At 42.3% G+C, this 15,407-nt stretch overlaps 1 protein-coding gene across 1 annotated transcript; it reads right to left on the reverse strand.

Annotated features, from left to right (window-relative positions):
• Nucleotides 1-4,769: 4,769 nt before the first annotated feature.
• Nucleotides 4,770-11,667, reverse strand: LOC123033488 (serine/threonine-protein kinase SBK2-like). Its single transcript, XM_044450097.1, has 4 exons — nucleotides 11,538-11,667; nucleotides 9,414-9,578; nucleotides 6,868-7,070; nucleotides 4,770-5,363 (listed from the first exon to the last, which is right to left on the reverse strand). Exons 1-4 carry the CDS (start codon nucleotides 11,641-11,643, stop codon nucleotides 4,770-4,772), a joined length of 1,068 nt encoding a protein of 355 aa, XP_044306032.1. The 5' UTR covers nucleotides 11,644-11,667.
• Between the last annotated feature and the right edge of the window lie 3,740 nt (nucleotides 11,668-15,407).

Here is a 15,407-nt window from a genome sequence, read left to right on the forward strand (position 1 = left end):
TTTGGTTATGTCTAAGAAGTGGGATTGGCGTATGCAAAAGTAGGTTCCAGGAAAAGGTCTTTGCGATCATGCCCACTCAGAGCACTTTAGGTAATCACTATGACTGTGTTTTCATTGCTCTTCCTATATTCACACCTGAACTATCAATTTCCAAGGGACATTTTAAAGAGGCAGAGGATTAGAACTCCCTACCACCTGCCCAAATGTCAAGAAGATTGACACACAGTGAAGCACATTCAGTACTCTCCAACCAAAGCACAGGCACCCCCACACACAACTGCAAGTATGCAGTTCCATGTTTGTCACACAGGTCCCTCTCGCTGGCTGTTCATAAACAGCTATTCATTACTGATTATCTATAGAGCTGTTCTGTCCCAGTTTCTAGACAAGCCATCTGCTCAGTCCCAACTTCTTGCCTCCATCATGGGCAGAGCTGCTATTCTAAGCAGCAGCACTGAACATGTGAATGAACGTCTCTGCAAACTGGTTCACCCAAAATAACAGTCCAAAGTTTGGGTTAAGTATGGGTTATCATTATACACCTTTTGGCACCAGGCCAACCCCTTTTTAATTTTCACAATTTTAATTGTTAAAATTTTATATTTTTAATTTGTTTATTTTACATGGCACTTGGGCTATTTGTTTTGTTAAGTCTGCTTTGACTGCATTAATGTTATAATTATTTGGCATAGTTCATTTCCTTGCTTTTAAATTTTTCTTATTAATGTGAGTTTTATTGGTTTTATCTGTGATTGTTTAATTGTGTATCATAGTGCTTATTATGTTTTTAGATTTTGTTACATTGTAAACCATCCTTAGAGTCAGTGACTAAATAGGAACATTATAGAAATGTTAGATATATAATAAATCATTGAACTGTGGGTTGTTGTGTGAACCCAGCCACATGAATAAACCATGGTTTGTTAATCACTAACAACCCATAGAAACCATGGTTTGTTGTTGGGTTGTGAATTTTGGTTTATCCCTGATTAACAAACCATGGTTTATCAGCCAACTAGGTTCATACAACTCAACCTGTAATTCAGCAGCAACCCACAATTCAACAAGTCATACTCAACCCATACTCCAGGTTGTCATGTTCTGAAAACCATGTCTGTTTGTTTAGGTGGCAGCAAATATGGTTTGTTATGTAAAGCATGCAATGGAAATAGAATTACCAATTCTCTGACATTTCCCTCCTCTTTTGTTCTGTTTATTCACTATTTTTGAATAGGGCAATTCACTAAATTTTCTTAAAAGATACAAAAGGGTGCAGCAGTCATAGGGCCATTGCACTGATTTCCCATGCATGCAAAAGTGATGCTCAAACTGTTGCAAGAAAAGACATAACTCTATATGGAGTGAGAAATTCTTGAGGTACAAGCTGGATTCTGAAAAGGAAGAGGCACTTGAGATCATATTGTGGACAGAGGTTACAGAATTGAGTCCAATGCTGTCCCATTTCTCAGTAATGTAAGAAATACAGCCCCATCTCTTAAGTTTGCTTGAGGAGGTGGAATCGTAACTTACAGGGGGCTGCATTCTTCCAAGCTCCTCTCAGATTCATCTCCAGATACTTCACAGTACTGAGGCAGGATGGAAGGTTCTGACTGACCCTGGACTTGAGATACCTCAATTCCTTCACTGTAGCAAATAAGTTTCAAACTGATCACCTTGCAAAGCTTCTTGCTCTTGCTACAAGATGGAGGTTAGTTAGCCTCAGTAAATCTTAAGGAAGCATAGGCAGGCGCTTCCTGCACCTCCAAGTTGCAAGAGAGACTTTCCAATTTTTTGTACATCCTTGGTGACGTATTCTAAACTGTTTTTTTTCCTGAACTAAACTTGTTTTAGTTTCCTCTAAATGTTCCTCTTTGTACTTAAATTGGTTCAAATAAGATCGAGGTTGAGCAAAATGATTCTCCCTCAGTTCTGTGGCCACAAAAGCAGTCTTCAATGATCTGAGAGAATGGGAGGGAACTCCTTCCTTATATACCAGATGAAGGCAGGGTTCTTGCCAAAATGTTCTCAGCTGTGAAATCTTCCTAAGAACAGGCTTCATACAGGCACAGAGCCCATGTGTATGAATACATGGATGACCACTCAAAGAACAATAGTTACAAGTAAGCAACCTGCCTTATTTCAAGTGTGGCCAAGAAACAGAACTCAAAGCAAGGTAGATAGTGGCATACTTAGTTCTTAGTAGCCTCTCCATTCCCCCCAATAAGATGAGGCAAGAATTTGACAACATCATTGGGATTCAGTCCTGCACTCTAGGCACTTGACTACATAATCCCTATTTTAAGAATGTCCCTCAGTGTATTCCTTTATTTTTTCCCTCAGATATTAATTGCTGCTTTTTGGTAGTATGGCAAATACCAAACTATATTCCTGAATAAAATTGCCTTTTATTTCTAAAAGTCAAGTATCATGGGCTTATGCTTCTAAAAGTTGAAGTACCATTCAACACTCACCCTTTCCCCTATTTTCTCACATTGTGGACAACATTCTTCTAATGTCCCTTCAGAGTACTCCAAGCTGTGCATGCAGCACATTACAGAATAACCTAAATTCTCCTTTAAGGCAAATAAAATAGGACAGCCTGATCCATTAGCAAACTAAACTAATTTACTTGTACACTCTTATTTTGAAAGTACTAGGAGAAATGAAGAGTAGCTATGTGGCATGTTCTACCCTCTGACCAGAAAGGGGCTGTCCAGCTCCTCTGATTATTGAGCTTTATTCCTGAATTGCTGGTAAATTTTTATCTTAGTCCAGTATCCACATGAGCTAAAAATTTTGCTGTGTGTTCTGTTTGAACACATCTGTTATCTACCTGGATGGGCAGTTCAATATCAGGTACCAAACTCTGCGCTTTGGCAGATTAGTCCTGGATATGTGAAAATTCACACAGTCCTGAACATAATCCCCCTCAAAACCTTGTGACCACAATAATTCTGAGTGCTCTGAAGAGAATCAAAGAAGAGAATGCACAGGAAGGGATAAGAGCAATTTTCTTCCACCCACCTGCTGTGGCCATCTTCAGCACTGTGTTATATTTAGCAGCTGCATGAGAAGTCGCAAGAGCCAAGCAAAATTGGCCACTTGTTAATAGTTTCCGGTTACAGCTGCTCTTGGTTATTCATATCTTGTAACATACTGAGTCTCATATTGGACACGACTTGAGAAATTGGAAAACCTTCAGGATGGGGAACAAATGTGTCTTTCCCTTGTCCCTATACCTTCCACCATGTTGTGTGAACACCCTTTAGAACAGTCATATTGACTCCCAAGGGTTCATCCTGACTAGTGGTTGGACTTGGTCATTGTGGGTGTAATTATAGGGGAGTTAGCAAATAGCAAGTTAAATAGAAACTGCAATGCCAGAGGGAAGAGGTACTAGCCTGGGTTTCTGGCTTAAGTCTGGTTTAATCTTCATAGGGAGTTCTTAACATAAGAGAACATGACAAAAAGATGATGCTGCATCTGTAACTTGAAGTGATACAATCCATTCTGTCCCCACAGCATCCTACCATCTCATTCTATTCCATGCATAGACAGAACCCAAGAATCAGGAGCATGCAGGAAAGAGGGATGGACAGGGTAAAAGGAGGTGTGGCAAATAGACTTCAGACAGGAGGGATGATGTGTGCATAGCAGGGGAAGCTTGTGAGGTTGGGAAGCTGGATGGGACCAGAGTCCAGAAGACATGATGGCTCAAAGGAAGAGGGCTGTAATGAGACCTTGACTGTTAGTGGGAAGCCAGAGTGGAGGATCAGACATTTATATAATGACTAGCATTTATCTGCCACGATTATGGTTATCAATTTTTCTTCCTCAATTTCCCAAGCAGTAGAAAGTTTCAGTTAACTATGAAAAGATTGGTCTGCTTCGGAAGAGAGACTACCAACAATATATAGCTTTTTTAATGTTTTCTATTTATTTTACAAATATACAAGACGTGAGTATTGCAGCAGCATACAAGCAAGTGCATAGCTAGGTAGTGCTAGACTCACAGCAACTTCAATTCTACACCTCACTCCATGTCATCTCAAATTCATTAGCAACTTTGCCAGTCCAAGATCGAACTGCTCCTTGCAGATTTTATTTGCCTCTATCCTCCCATCCTGCAGTTGGATATGACACAAGAGATATTCCAAGATGGCTCTGAACAAACAGCAGCATAATTCCTCATCAGTGAGCATTATCAATGCCCAAGTCAGACTCTGAATAAGGAGATGCCATGGTTCCTAACTGTATAGAAGATGTTTTGTAAATCTGATCATTGTTGCAGAAAGCAAGGCTACTAATTTCCAACCTAGTAATTCAAAAGCAATTTTAGGTAAATACCATTTGGTCTGATCCAGAGTAGGTGGAAGGAGATACCAAGGCTTTTGATAACTCCATTTTGGTTCTTTTCCAAAAGGCACTGTTCAAGGATAAGATGGTCAGCTACTGACCAAGGAGAGGCTGAAATCAAGTCCTTTGAATCTCTGATCCAGAGCTGGGACAGGGCACTGAAAAACAATTATCCTAAGATGAATTCACATATGAGGAAGTGGTTCCCTGAGTTACATTTTCAAAAATTTGATGTGTTTTTTGAAACTGGCAAGCTTATCTATGTTTTCCTGACCTCACTGCATTTTCTTCTTGTTTCTAGGAGCAATGAGGCATCTTAGTTTGGTGATGGATATCTTTGGTCCCTTGAAGGCCAAGGTGAGATTTGGGATTGACGTCACTCTTTCCCTTCTCCACACAGATGGCCTGAATCCTTAGCACCTCCGGCTGGTACCAAGAAGTTCTTTGCTGGGCCGGGTATGGCTTTGGGCACCTGGCACCATCCAAGGCAGCTTGATAAAATTCATCACCTCCTTGGCAGGGGTACGGCGATCTGGATCGGGCATTAAAAGCCCTTTCAACATTTCCAGGGCATGGGGAGTGAAACGGTCCCAATGGGGTGGGCGTGGGGCAAAGCAGGGGCTGCGATGCCAGCAGACAAAGCTGCGGTAATACCGATCAGCAGGCACAGCTGTGAGCCAGGGGAAGTAGCCAGTGAGCACACAGAAAAGCAGCACTCCCAGAGCCCATGTGTCAAGGCTGGGTTGGGCCTCCAAATGAGCTTTGGGGCCCAGAACACACAACTCAGGGGCTGTGTAGGGCAGGCTCTCAGGCAAGGCCTCAATGGCCTGGCCACGTGGGCAGCTCAGCCCAAAGTCAGTTAGCTTGATGCGTCGACACTCAGGGTCACAGAGCAGCACATTCTCTGGTTTGACATCACGATGAACCAGCCCTTTGGTTTCCATATACTCCAGGGCACTGGAAAGCTGGAGGGCACAACGCTTTACCCGCTGCTCCGGCACACCAACCTGCAGAAAAAGCAGGAGAGCTAAAAGTCATGTACAGCCTCACAGACGCTCTGGAGTTGGTAAAAATGCCAGGCCTCACTCCTCAATTCTCTGCCATCCTCAAGCAGCATCAGATTCAGTTGCCTGAGTCTAACCATACACTGTGATTGTCATCTGAGGTCCTCCTCTTCCAATTACAACAAGGGAGAGGGCCTTCTTGGTGGTGGCATCCTTGATTATGGAACATTCTTCTTGGAGATGTCTGCCTGGTGCTAAGTCAAGCTAAGATTTTCCTCTACTCCCAGACATTTGACAAACTTGGGTTTTAACTTGTCCTGAAATTTCTATTGTGGATTATTTTAATTGCTTTGTAATCATTTTGCACAATATTTTGTAAACATTTGTTAATTTATTGATATTTTTATGTAAATCTAATTTATTTTTTATTTTCTTATTTATTGTGCAGTATTTTTGTATTTTCCATAATCTTTTGTAAACTTTATTACATTATAGAAATGTAGGTGATGAGGTTGTCAGCAATATTTTGGGGTTTCATGATTTGATCCCCCAAAAGGAATTACTCCCATTCAGCACTAATAACTAAACCCACCCAGAGTATGTGCTTCAGTCTTTTAAAGCATACACTCTGAGGCATCTTTCCAAGAAATGGAGCTGACAATAAAGAGGAAAGTAATGCATATGTGTTCTTCATATTCATGCCTGTTATTATCACAGTGTGAGTACAGAATTTGGCATCACACCCCAAAGGTAGGAGAATGAGGAAATTAAGCTTTTATTTTTCAAGATTCTAGTTCTTCAAGAGGGCTATGCAGATTCATCCACTAAAAATGTGTATTTTGATAAGATTATTTGCAACAAATCTTTATAAAATAATGCAAGTCCATCTGAATGCTACACATGGTAAGTACTACCCTCAAAGAGGTAAACATAGAAACAGCACGAGTCAGAAGGGGTCTCCCGGGCCATCTAGTCTGACTCCCGGCTCCAGCCGGCTCCGCTCACAACATGCCCACCATGTGCATGTCGTACTCTCCCTTCTCTCATCCACTGGAGGAATGATCCTTGAGGATCATGTCTGCTATAACACATCAGCTAAAAACCAAAGAAAGTATTCAGAAAAAATTGACTGAACCCACATACAAATATAGACAAACAGCCAAAAGAATTATCTTCTGATTAAAATGTCTTTAGAATTAAAATGTCTTTAACTGGGTTGTAGTTCTTGAGACAAGGCTTAGTGCAATCTCAAAACCAAGACCATGATATCTTTAGGCTGAAAATTTGGATTTTCTTTACACAGGATTTAGTTTTATACATCCTTAGATAACTGAGATGGACATACAGAAGAGGCAGTGGGCTGAGAAGTAAGTTCCTTGAGAGATGTTTGAAATTCTCTCTGTCTTCACCATCTCATCTTTTGAGGTAGACAACCATGCAGCATAACTGGCCACACTGCTATTGTTCTAAGTATTTCCACAATGCCCATGCCTGCTAGCCTTGTTACCTGAGGCACCATGAGAGAGAAGAGGTCCCTGGCCAAGGCCAGCTCTTGCGCAAAGACATAGTGGTGCGGGGTCTGGAAGGCAATTCCAAGGGCTGTAGCAATGCAGGGGTGTGCTCCCAAAGTCAGCGCAATGCAGTATTCACTCAGGAAATCCTGCAATTCCGTATTTTTCTTATGTACAAATTTTAATGCCATGGGTGTTCCTGCAGGAGAGGAAAGGGTAAAGTTTTTAGCTCATGAAACAAATGAGAGTTCTACCCATTTCAAAAAAAACTGACTTTCCACACTTACACATATGATCCCACATTGCTGTCATAGTGTTAAAAAGGTTTGAATTAGGAGTAATTATGGACTAACTTTTTGACTTTTAGGTTGGTTGGTTGGTTTTTTCCCATATCTTTAAGGAAACATCCAAGAACACTAACAACTCAACAAATTATTCTAGAATAAATCAATTTAGCATAGATCAACAAATTAAGAAGTATAGAAATTAGAAATAATTATATACTATGAATTTAAGTTGCACTTTTTTGCATTGAAACTAAGTGTTAAATTTTAAATCTGTCTATTCAAAGGTAAATCCTAGTGAACTCAGTGGGATGAACTGACAGGTAAGTGTGCATAGAACTGAAGCTCAGGTTAGGTCTCATGGATTCAAAGGGACAAGTTAGTTATTTAAGTCCCATTGGTCTTACTGGGAACTATTTACTATTCTACAAAGACATCTTGAAATGTTAATGAGAATAAAAGTTTGAAGTGCTTGCACTAGCATTCAAAGTCCTAAATGATTTGGGGCCAGGTTATCTGAAGGATCACCTCCTCCCATATGGAACTTCCTGGATCCTAATGTCATCTTTGGGGGTCCTTCTCCTGGAGCCCTTTCCAAAGGAACTGCGGCAGGAGATTACAAGGAGGAGAGCCTTGTCACTTGTGCCATTCTGGTTTTGGAATGAGCTCCCCAAAGAGGTGCAGCAGGTGCCTACTTTGTACTCTTTTTGGTGCCAGGTGGAGTCCTTTTTATTTTCCAGTATTTTAACTATCTTTTAAACTTTGTTTTTATATATTCTAATTTATTCTGTACTACTACTATGCTTCTGTGCTGAATAATAATAGCAATTGCAATTATGGTTTTGTCCTTTTAAATTGTGTGTGTGTGTGTGTTTTGTTTAATTTTAACTTTTGTTACCTCTCGGAGAGCTTCAGCTATGGGGCAGTATAAAAATGAATTAAACAAACAAAAATCCAAAGAAGATTCTGGATGCTTTCAGACCCTGTGGGAGCTATTTTGTATTTTCCACCTCTGTTGTTGTTGTTGTTGTTGTTGTTGTTGTTTTTGCTACTTAATTTATTTTGGAGGATAGGAAGGAAAACAGGATGGAAAAAGCAGTGGGAAGGCAGAGAAGGATTAGAAAAGAAAGACAATACCATCTGCACCCTGGTGAAAATCTGTGAACAAGGCAGGGCAATAACATCATGGCACATGGAAGAACATCCTGAATCCACCGTTTAGCAGGAATTGCTCCAAATCTTCCACTCTGTTACACTCAGGGAGTGGAACTTACTAATATATTTCCCTGGATGGTATTGACCAGGAAGAGTTACGTTGTTTTACTTCTAGGGAGTCTAACAATGATAATTAACTTAAGAAATTTGTGTTTCTCAAGCAGACAGGATGACCTGTCTGTGCTTCACAGACCACCCTGTCAGGCCTCTGCAGACTCCCCACCCCACATTCCCTCCAGCGACCCTTTCCAACTGCCACTTTGCCACCATTCTTGCCTCCTCGCTCTCCCCTTCAGGTGGAATAACATGGCTGATTCACCCAGCCCTGTCCATCTATACAGGTGGACTGAAGAAAAGAGTTAAAGGCACAACCTGAGGCAAGTTTAGGCAGAAAAAGCCAACACTTCCCAGTATGCCCAGCATTTACACGGAAAAAGGGCAGAGGGGTCCTCAAAATTGTGACTGAATTGTATTATGTCAGACTACGTAAGCGCTCACATAACTGAATGTAAAAATAGGCCCCACTATCTAGGGTTAGGGATAGGGGTTTAGGGTTAGGGATAGGGTTAGGGTCTGGATTCCAAGGTTAAATCCAAACAATCATACTTAGACTAGGCCACTAAATTTAATTGAACTCAAGTTATTCATGACTAATTTAAGTTCTATTTATTTTAGAGGATCTGAAAGCAAGTTGGAGAAAAGGTTTCCAGTCTCCTCCCATAAGTTGCAATTTTCTATATGGAGATTCACTGTGAGTGTGCATGTGTTTTAATTATATGAAGGGATTTTGAGCTGAGTTAATCCAACTATACCATATTTCAGAAAAAAAGGGTTTACCACCTCAGTTAGAGATAGGTTCTTTCTAGCCCAAGATAAACTGTGGCTGATTCTGGTTACTTCATGGCAGTGAAGAGAAAACATGTTGGAAATGCTTGGCAAGACCTTCTTGCTGTCTCTCAGGGCTCATCCCTAATGCCAGGATCCAGGGTCTGTGTCACCACTTTCTCCCCACACCCTTCTCCACTTGCTGGGTTGTGACATACCTTGGCCTTGGTGGACAGCCATGAGCACATGCCCAAAAGAGCCACTGCCCAGCTCCCGGAGAATGGTGTAACTTTTAGCTATCTCCACCTGGGGCAGGTTCTGAGCTGTCAGCAGCACCATCTCTTCTAGGCGTTTCGCAATGTCACCAGGGAGGAGCTTCATGGCTTCAGAGAAAGAGAGACAAATTTGGGGTGAATATAGAAAATCCTGGGGCCTGCTCATCTCACCTGGCATCCTGCCAAGTAGTGAAGAGAATTTTGTGATTTCTCTGTTTCCCTGGAATTTCAGTTGGGAAAAGATGTAGCTTGCCTCACATCAAAGGGTAAATGTTACACCAACTGGATATGACAGGGCAGCCATTGTGAGTGCCCCATTCACATATAAATTGGGGTAACATGACATGGAATGTGGGGGTGAGAGGAACATAAGAGCTGTGTCAGATCACACCAATGGCCTGTCCAGTCCTGCATTCCGTTTCCACAGGGGCTACATAGAAAACAAAAGCCCACCAGATGACATTCCCCTGCAGGTGGTGCTGAGATGCAAACTGCTTCTTCCAACAAAGATGATATATAGCCATTAATGACTTGGAAAACCAGCAGGACAATGCCACATTCGCACTTTACTTCCATACTGTGAGCCAAGTGGAAGAAATAATTTTTTCAAGCAATGGTGCACAGCAATTTATTTATTTATTTATTTTGATCCTCCCTTTTTTCCTTTCCAAGAACTCAAGGCAATTTACATAATTCTCTTCTTCCTTCTGTCAATCCTATCCTTGTAATAACAACCCCATGAGGTAGGTTGTGCTGAGAGTCTGTGGCTGGCCCAATGTCACCCAGTTGGCTCCATGGTTGAGTGGGGACTTAGAACCCAGATCTCCTGAGTCCCAGTCCCACATTCCCGTCAACCTTGTTCTCCATATCATATGAAAAATAGATCCCATACCTCATTTTTATATGAATGAGTATGGAACAGATATGTCAATAAAATATACACGACTGCCTTGCTAGTTCTAGCTTGGCCAATGTGGTAACATTCTGCCAAGCGATGAGGAGACTATCACTCACTTGATTTTCTGCATTTTCAGCTGAGTGTAAATGTGTGGCAAAATTCTTGCAATGTGGAGGATGAACAAGGATGCTCAGATGATCAGAAAATTTAACACACCCTTTTCTTCACAAATTCCTTTTCAGGTGAAGAATTGTAGTAAAAGTTGTCCTTAAGAAGACAATTGGAAGAATGCTACCAATCATGGCCACAACACTTCATAGAATCATAGGGTTGGAGGGGCCAAGAAGACCATCGAGTCCAACCTCCTGCTAGTGCAGAATACCAGTTAAACCATTCCACTCAGAAAACTGTACTTGTACCCTTGCACTGAGATATTTCACCTGGGTAGATTGAAATAGCACAACTTTGCATGACAGCCACATTATTTTTTGTGTGTACAATGGGCTGCATGTAAGGATTGGGTCATTTATCTCCTGATATGCCAGGATTTCCTTCTCCATTGTCACTGCTCCTTAGTCATGTTGAAACAGCATGTATGCCCAAGTGAAAGCAGTAATTCCTTTTGGCACAGCTTTGGAAATAACTACACCAGACTGTTAGCATAAGGCTGTGTACCAGCTGCCTCCGGGTTGTAAAACCGGGCATGGAACACAGAATTCAGGGCTGGATGGATGGATGGAAAGATGATGGCAGTTGTAAAAACAGTTCTTTGTAAAGCAGTCTAAACAAAAGGAAAAAAACCCCAATGCCCACATAAAAGGATTTGGGAGCAACACTTGCAGGACAAAGAATGTAACTTGCAGGCAGGCAAGGTTGCAGCTCCATCTCTTACACTATGCTAAACTCTAATGCTTGGGGTGACCAGAGGGATAGGCTGCAGATATTTTACATTCACTACTTCACACAACATGAAGGTGTTCCCCCTACAAGAGCCTTTTTGCTCTATACATGGCTTTTAGCTTGGAAGGTATCAGCTGTGAATATCATGTAATGCAAGACAAAAGCAAAAGAGATCCGCTTAACATCAAATGCCCTAGAGACACAGGTTTTAAATTAGTCACAGATTACAAAAAGAATCAAAACTTCCCTTGCTTAAGACAGATGCTTACCTGCTGCCAGGGTGCAGCAGGGGCTGGAGCACTTTGTCTCTTCCTTGAAAGAGTGTGTTGTTGATTGAGTGTTCAACCCTGTCTGTCTATTTGGTACCTGCTGCATGCAGATCCTCGTGGAGCCTTTTATAGCAAGCACTTCCCATCTGGTTCAGTCCAGCCACACACACAGGAAAGCAAGCCAAGCCACCCCTCTCAACCCTTCCCCACTCCACTCCAAAAGGTCAGGTCTCTAGAGTCCAAGCAATTCCATGGAGCAGGATTAGCAGCCACTTATTGGGGTTATTTTTACCTCTGCCTGCCCAGCTGCTTTTTATGCTTATGTATATGTGTCCCAGATGTTCCTGGAAAGAATTCCTGCTTCTTTCTTCTCTCTAAGTGGCCAGTGGCTGAACCTGGGTGGGACCAAGTCTGTCAGGTTGGGTGGGCTCTCCCACCTCACCAAAAAGAAGAGATGCATAATCAGCACAAGAAGAAAGAAATTTGCATAACATTTGCCTAGGTATATGTATAGATGCAAATTTGGAAATGATTATTATACTTCTCATCAAAATACAAGGCATTGTGCTAGTGGTAATGGCTGAGTGGGTGATCAGTATGTCAGCTCAGCCTGCTGTCTAAGTGTTAAGTATCAATGGGCCCCTTCTCTGCCTTCTTGTGTTGCTTTCACTTTAAGCAAGCAGATCATGCAGCACATCAAGCAGAGGTCACTTTCAAGCAGAGGACTACCTTATGACAGGCACTTTGTCTCCCAAGTAAGAGAACTGGTCACTCTAGGCCAGACAGGTTTCCTAAAAGACATCCCTTTTCACATCTTGCAGGGCAACATTCTGCAGCCTCAAACCAGAAACAGTCAGAGCACAAAAGAGGCCGCTACCAGCAGATCTTGATCTACCTTCTGCCTCTTCTGGTTCATACCACACCAGTGCATGCTTACTGTGCCAAGGAGTACAAACCTCCAAGACAGCTGTAACAGGATCTGTTACACTGTGGTTTATGCCTGTTTCTTTACAAATATGCAAGCTGAGCAGGTAGCAAGCAAGTTGGCACCAAAGTTGGTCAGACTAGTCCTGAAATACCATCGGTCCTGTGCCCTCACACAATAAAATCCTTTGACTCTACCATGTGCCCAGGGGAAAGAGCAATTGTGCAGCAGATTCATAGTTCCAGAAGCCTTCCTTTTCTGTTATGCAAAATGATTTCAAGGATAGGCTAGACATGCACATGTCGTGTGTGGAGCTGGCTGGAGCCAGGGGGTCAGACTAGATGGCCCGGGAGACCCCTTCTGACTTGCTCTGTTTCTATGTTTCTATGATTTCCTCATTTAGCTACCCATAACATCAGAGCAACCTCAGCAATGTTGGTTATTACAACTTAAATTTGTACTGTACAAGCCATCCCTCCCTTTCCAGGTAGGTGTGACACATTCCATAGACTGGGAATAGCTATGGTCCATCAAATGTCGGGCTCTACCAGGGGGGCATCGTGCATGACAGAAGAGTAAGGCCTGCAATACTATGGGATCCCTCTTTCAGGTGTCAGATTTCAAAGGGGAAAACTCTGCACAACGGTCATTTTCAAAATCTCTCAGTGTAGCCACTGTGGAGAACTATTCGTTAGACTGACAATGCCTTGAAACCAACCTGTGGTTCATAAGGGTCGTGTTGCTAAAGCACTTCCATGTTAGTGATTTTTCACTGCCACTAGACTCATATATGGCTGAAGCCCAAAACACCAAAAGAATAGCCTACCTCTATTGAGATGGGGAGATGGAAGTCATTACGAGAACTGCTGCCTAGTTTTCATTAAGGTAGTACACATCTGTCTGGATTGTAGAACTTCAGGGTGCAATCCTCAAGTGGCAAAAATGTCCTTCATACCAAGCATTTTTTTAAAAAAATTCACACTGAAAACAACCATGTCAGGGAGGTCAACCAAAATACTTATCCTTGGCATTACATGTTCTGTGTGAAGAAAATGCGCACATCTGTATGGATAGTCCTTACCAGTAAATCTGCTAGCTTAAGGGGACTGACTGGAGCTCCTTAGCTGGGGGGAAGGAGAGAAGCTTAGCATTGCATGAGGAAAAAATCCACACTAGGCAATTTCTAGGCTTTCCCTGCATTCTGTTGCACGATCCTAAGGACTTGCATCTTACATTTTGGGCTTAGGTGACTTGGGACTATGGAACTGCCTTCTTTCACACAATGAACCTTCTTGAGATCTGCATACAGTTCCTGAAATTGGCCTCATTGTCCCTTTGCCAAAGAAAAAGTTGGTTGGGGACAGTAGATGGAGTCGTTTCAGTTAGAGCACTTGTACTCTGGAATAAGCTTCCAATAGAGGTTCTTCCAGAGCCCCTTTGCTTGCTTTGAAAAGAATCTTCAGACTGTTTTTGTCTTGTTGGATGCTTTCAGTCAGAACCTGTTTTTGTTTTTGTTTTAGCTGACAGCTAAAACATTTATTTTTATTATGCTTTTTAAAAACTGCCGTATATTTATAACCTGCCTTGAATGTTTATCATAAACATTCCTAAACAAATATACAAGAGAACTTTTCCAGTGCTTGTGTTCTAATGTCATGGATCCATGATTGTTTCCCTTGCACTCTGACTCTGTGTAAATTTATTTAGAGAAAGTGTTCACCCTGGAATCATCATCTCAATCACAAATAAGCCACCCACTTCATCATAAGCATGCTTTGACATGTTTGTGGTGGGAAAATCTGCTCTTTATAGATTCCATTTGGGGTGGGGGCTAAAACATGTTAAGTGATAACTAACTTGCTGTTAAGTGATCTGGAGTCTGAAGTCCCAAAGCTCAGAACGGAGAAGCTTTACCTGGTGTGCGTTAGCAGCAAACCTTTTGCAGAAGTGCCACCTGTTTCCACAGGGATCATTCACACCGGGCAAGGCCCCCTTTCCTGCCTGTTGATATCATGTCCCAGCGCATGAGACGGATGTGCCCTGACCTTTCCTTGTTCCTTGGCAGCCTTTGCCTAGCGTGTGGATTGACTTCTGCCAATGACGGCTTATTAATGTACAACTCAGTGAGCTGCCTCTGGATAAGAACTTTTGGGGTGGGGTGGGGGCTTAAGCAGGCAGGTGGACAGCACACTGTTTGTTGTGCTTGGGGCCTGGGTTTCCATGGAGAGTCACTCACTGAAATGTTTTCGCACTCTTGGAAAGAACAGAGAAAGAGATGAGTGGAGAAGAATTTGTTCTGGTGTCCAGAGCTGGACTTTTAATTACTCCTGTTTATATTGCAATGATGTCTGGGATGAATGCTGGAAAGAGGCGGGTCATGCTTCCCTCAGAGCACTTCCATGCTTAGCTGTGTACACTGCACAATCATGGCTCATTTAAACCTCCAGAGTAGGATCAGCCTTACGCTGAGGTAAAGCAAAGCACGTGCTTTAGGCTGCAGGTTCAATGGGCTGGTGGCACCTCTAACTCCAGGTAGACATGACAAGGACATTAATGTCCAACCCATTCACCAGTAAAGTGGGGATGCAGGCCTTTTACAATAAACAGAAAGGGGAGGAAACATTTCTCTTCCTTCACTTGACTGCTCTTGGTATTTTTCTTCCTCTCCAGCTGCATCAGGTATTGGAGGTAGGAGGGAGAAGTGTGTATCATGTGGTGCGTTAATATCTCTTATAGCAACATTCAGAAAGTGAAGATTTTCCAGGGCTATGCCATTGTAGTCCCCGTGCTCCCCAGTCATGCTTTGTCTTGTGTGCATGAGCCATACCCAAACCACTGTGCCCAATTAATTTGGAAAGGCACAGCTTTTGTGAATTGTACTGTTTAAGATTGCCTCATTCCTCCCTACTTTGTTTTAGGTGGGGTAGGTGTTCTCATGCAGCTGA

Source organism: Varanus komodoensis, unplaced genomic scaffold (assembly GCF_004798865.1).
Source record: "Varanus komodoensis strain SLA01 unplaced genomic scaffold, ASM479886v1 scaffold62, whole genome shotgun sequence".
NCBI lineage: Eukaryota > Metazoa > Chordata > Lepidosauria > Squamata > Varanidae > Varanus > Varanus komodoensis.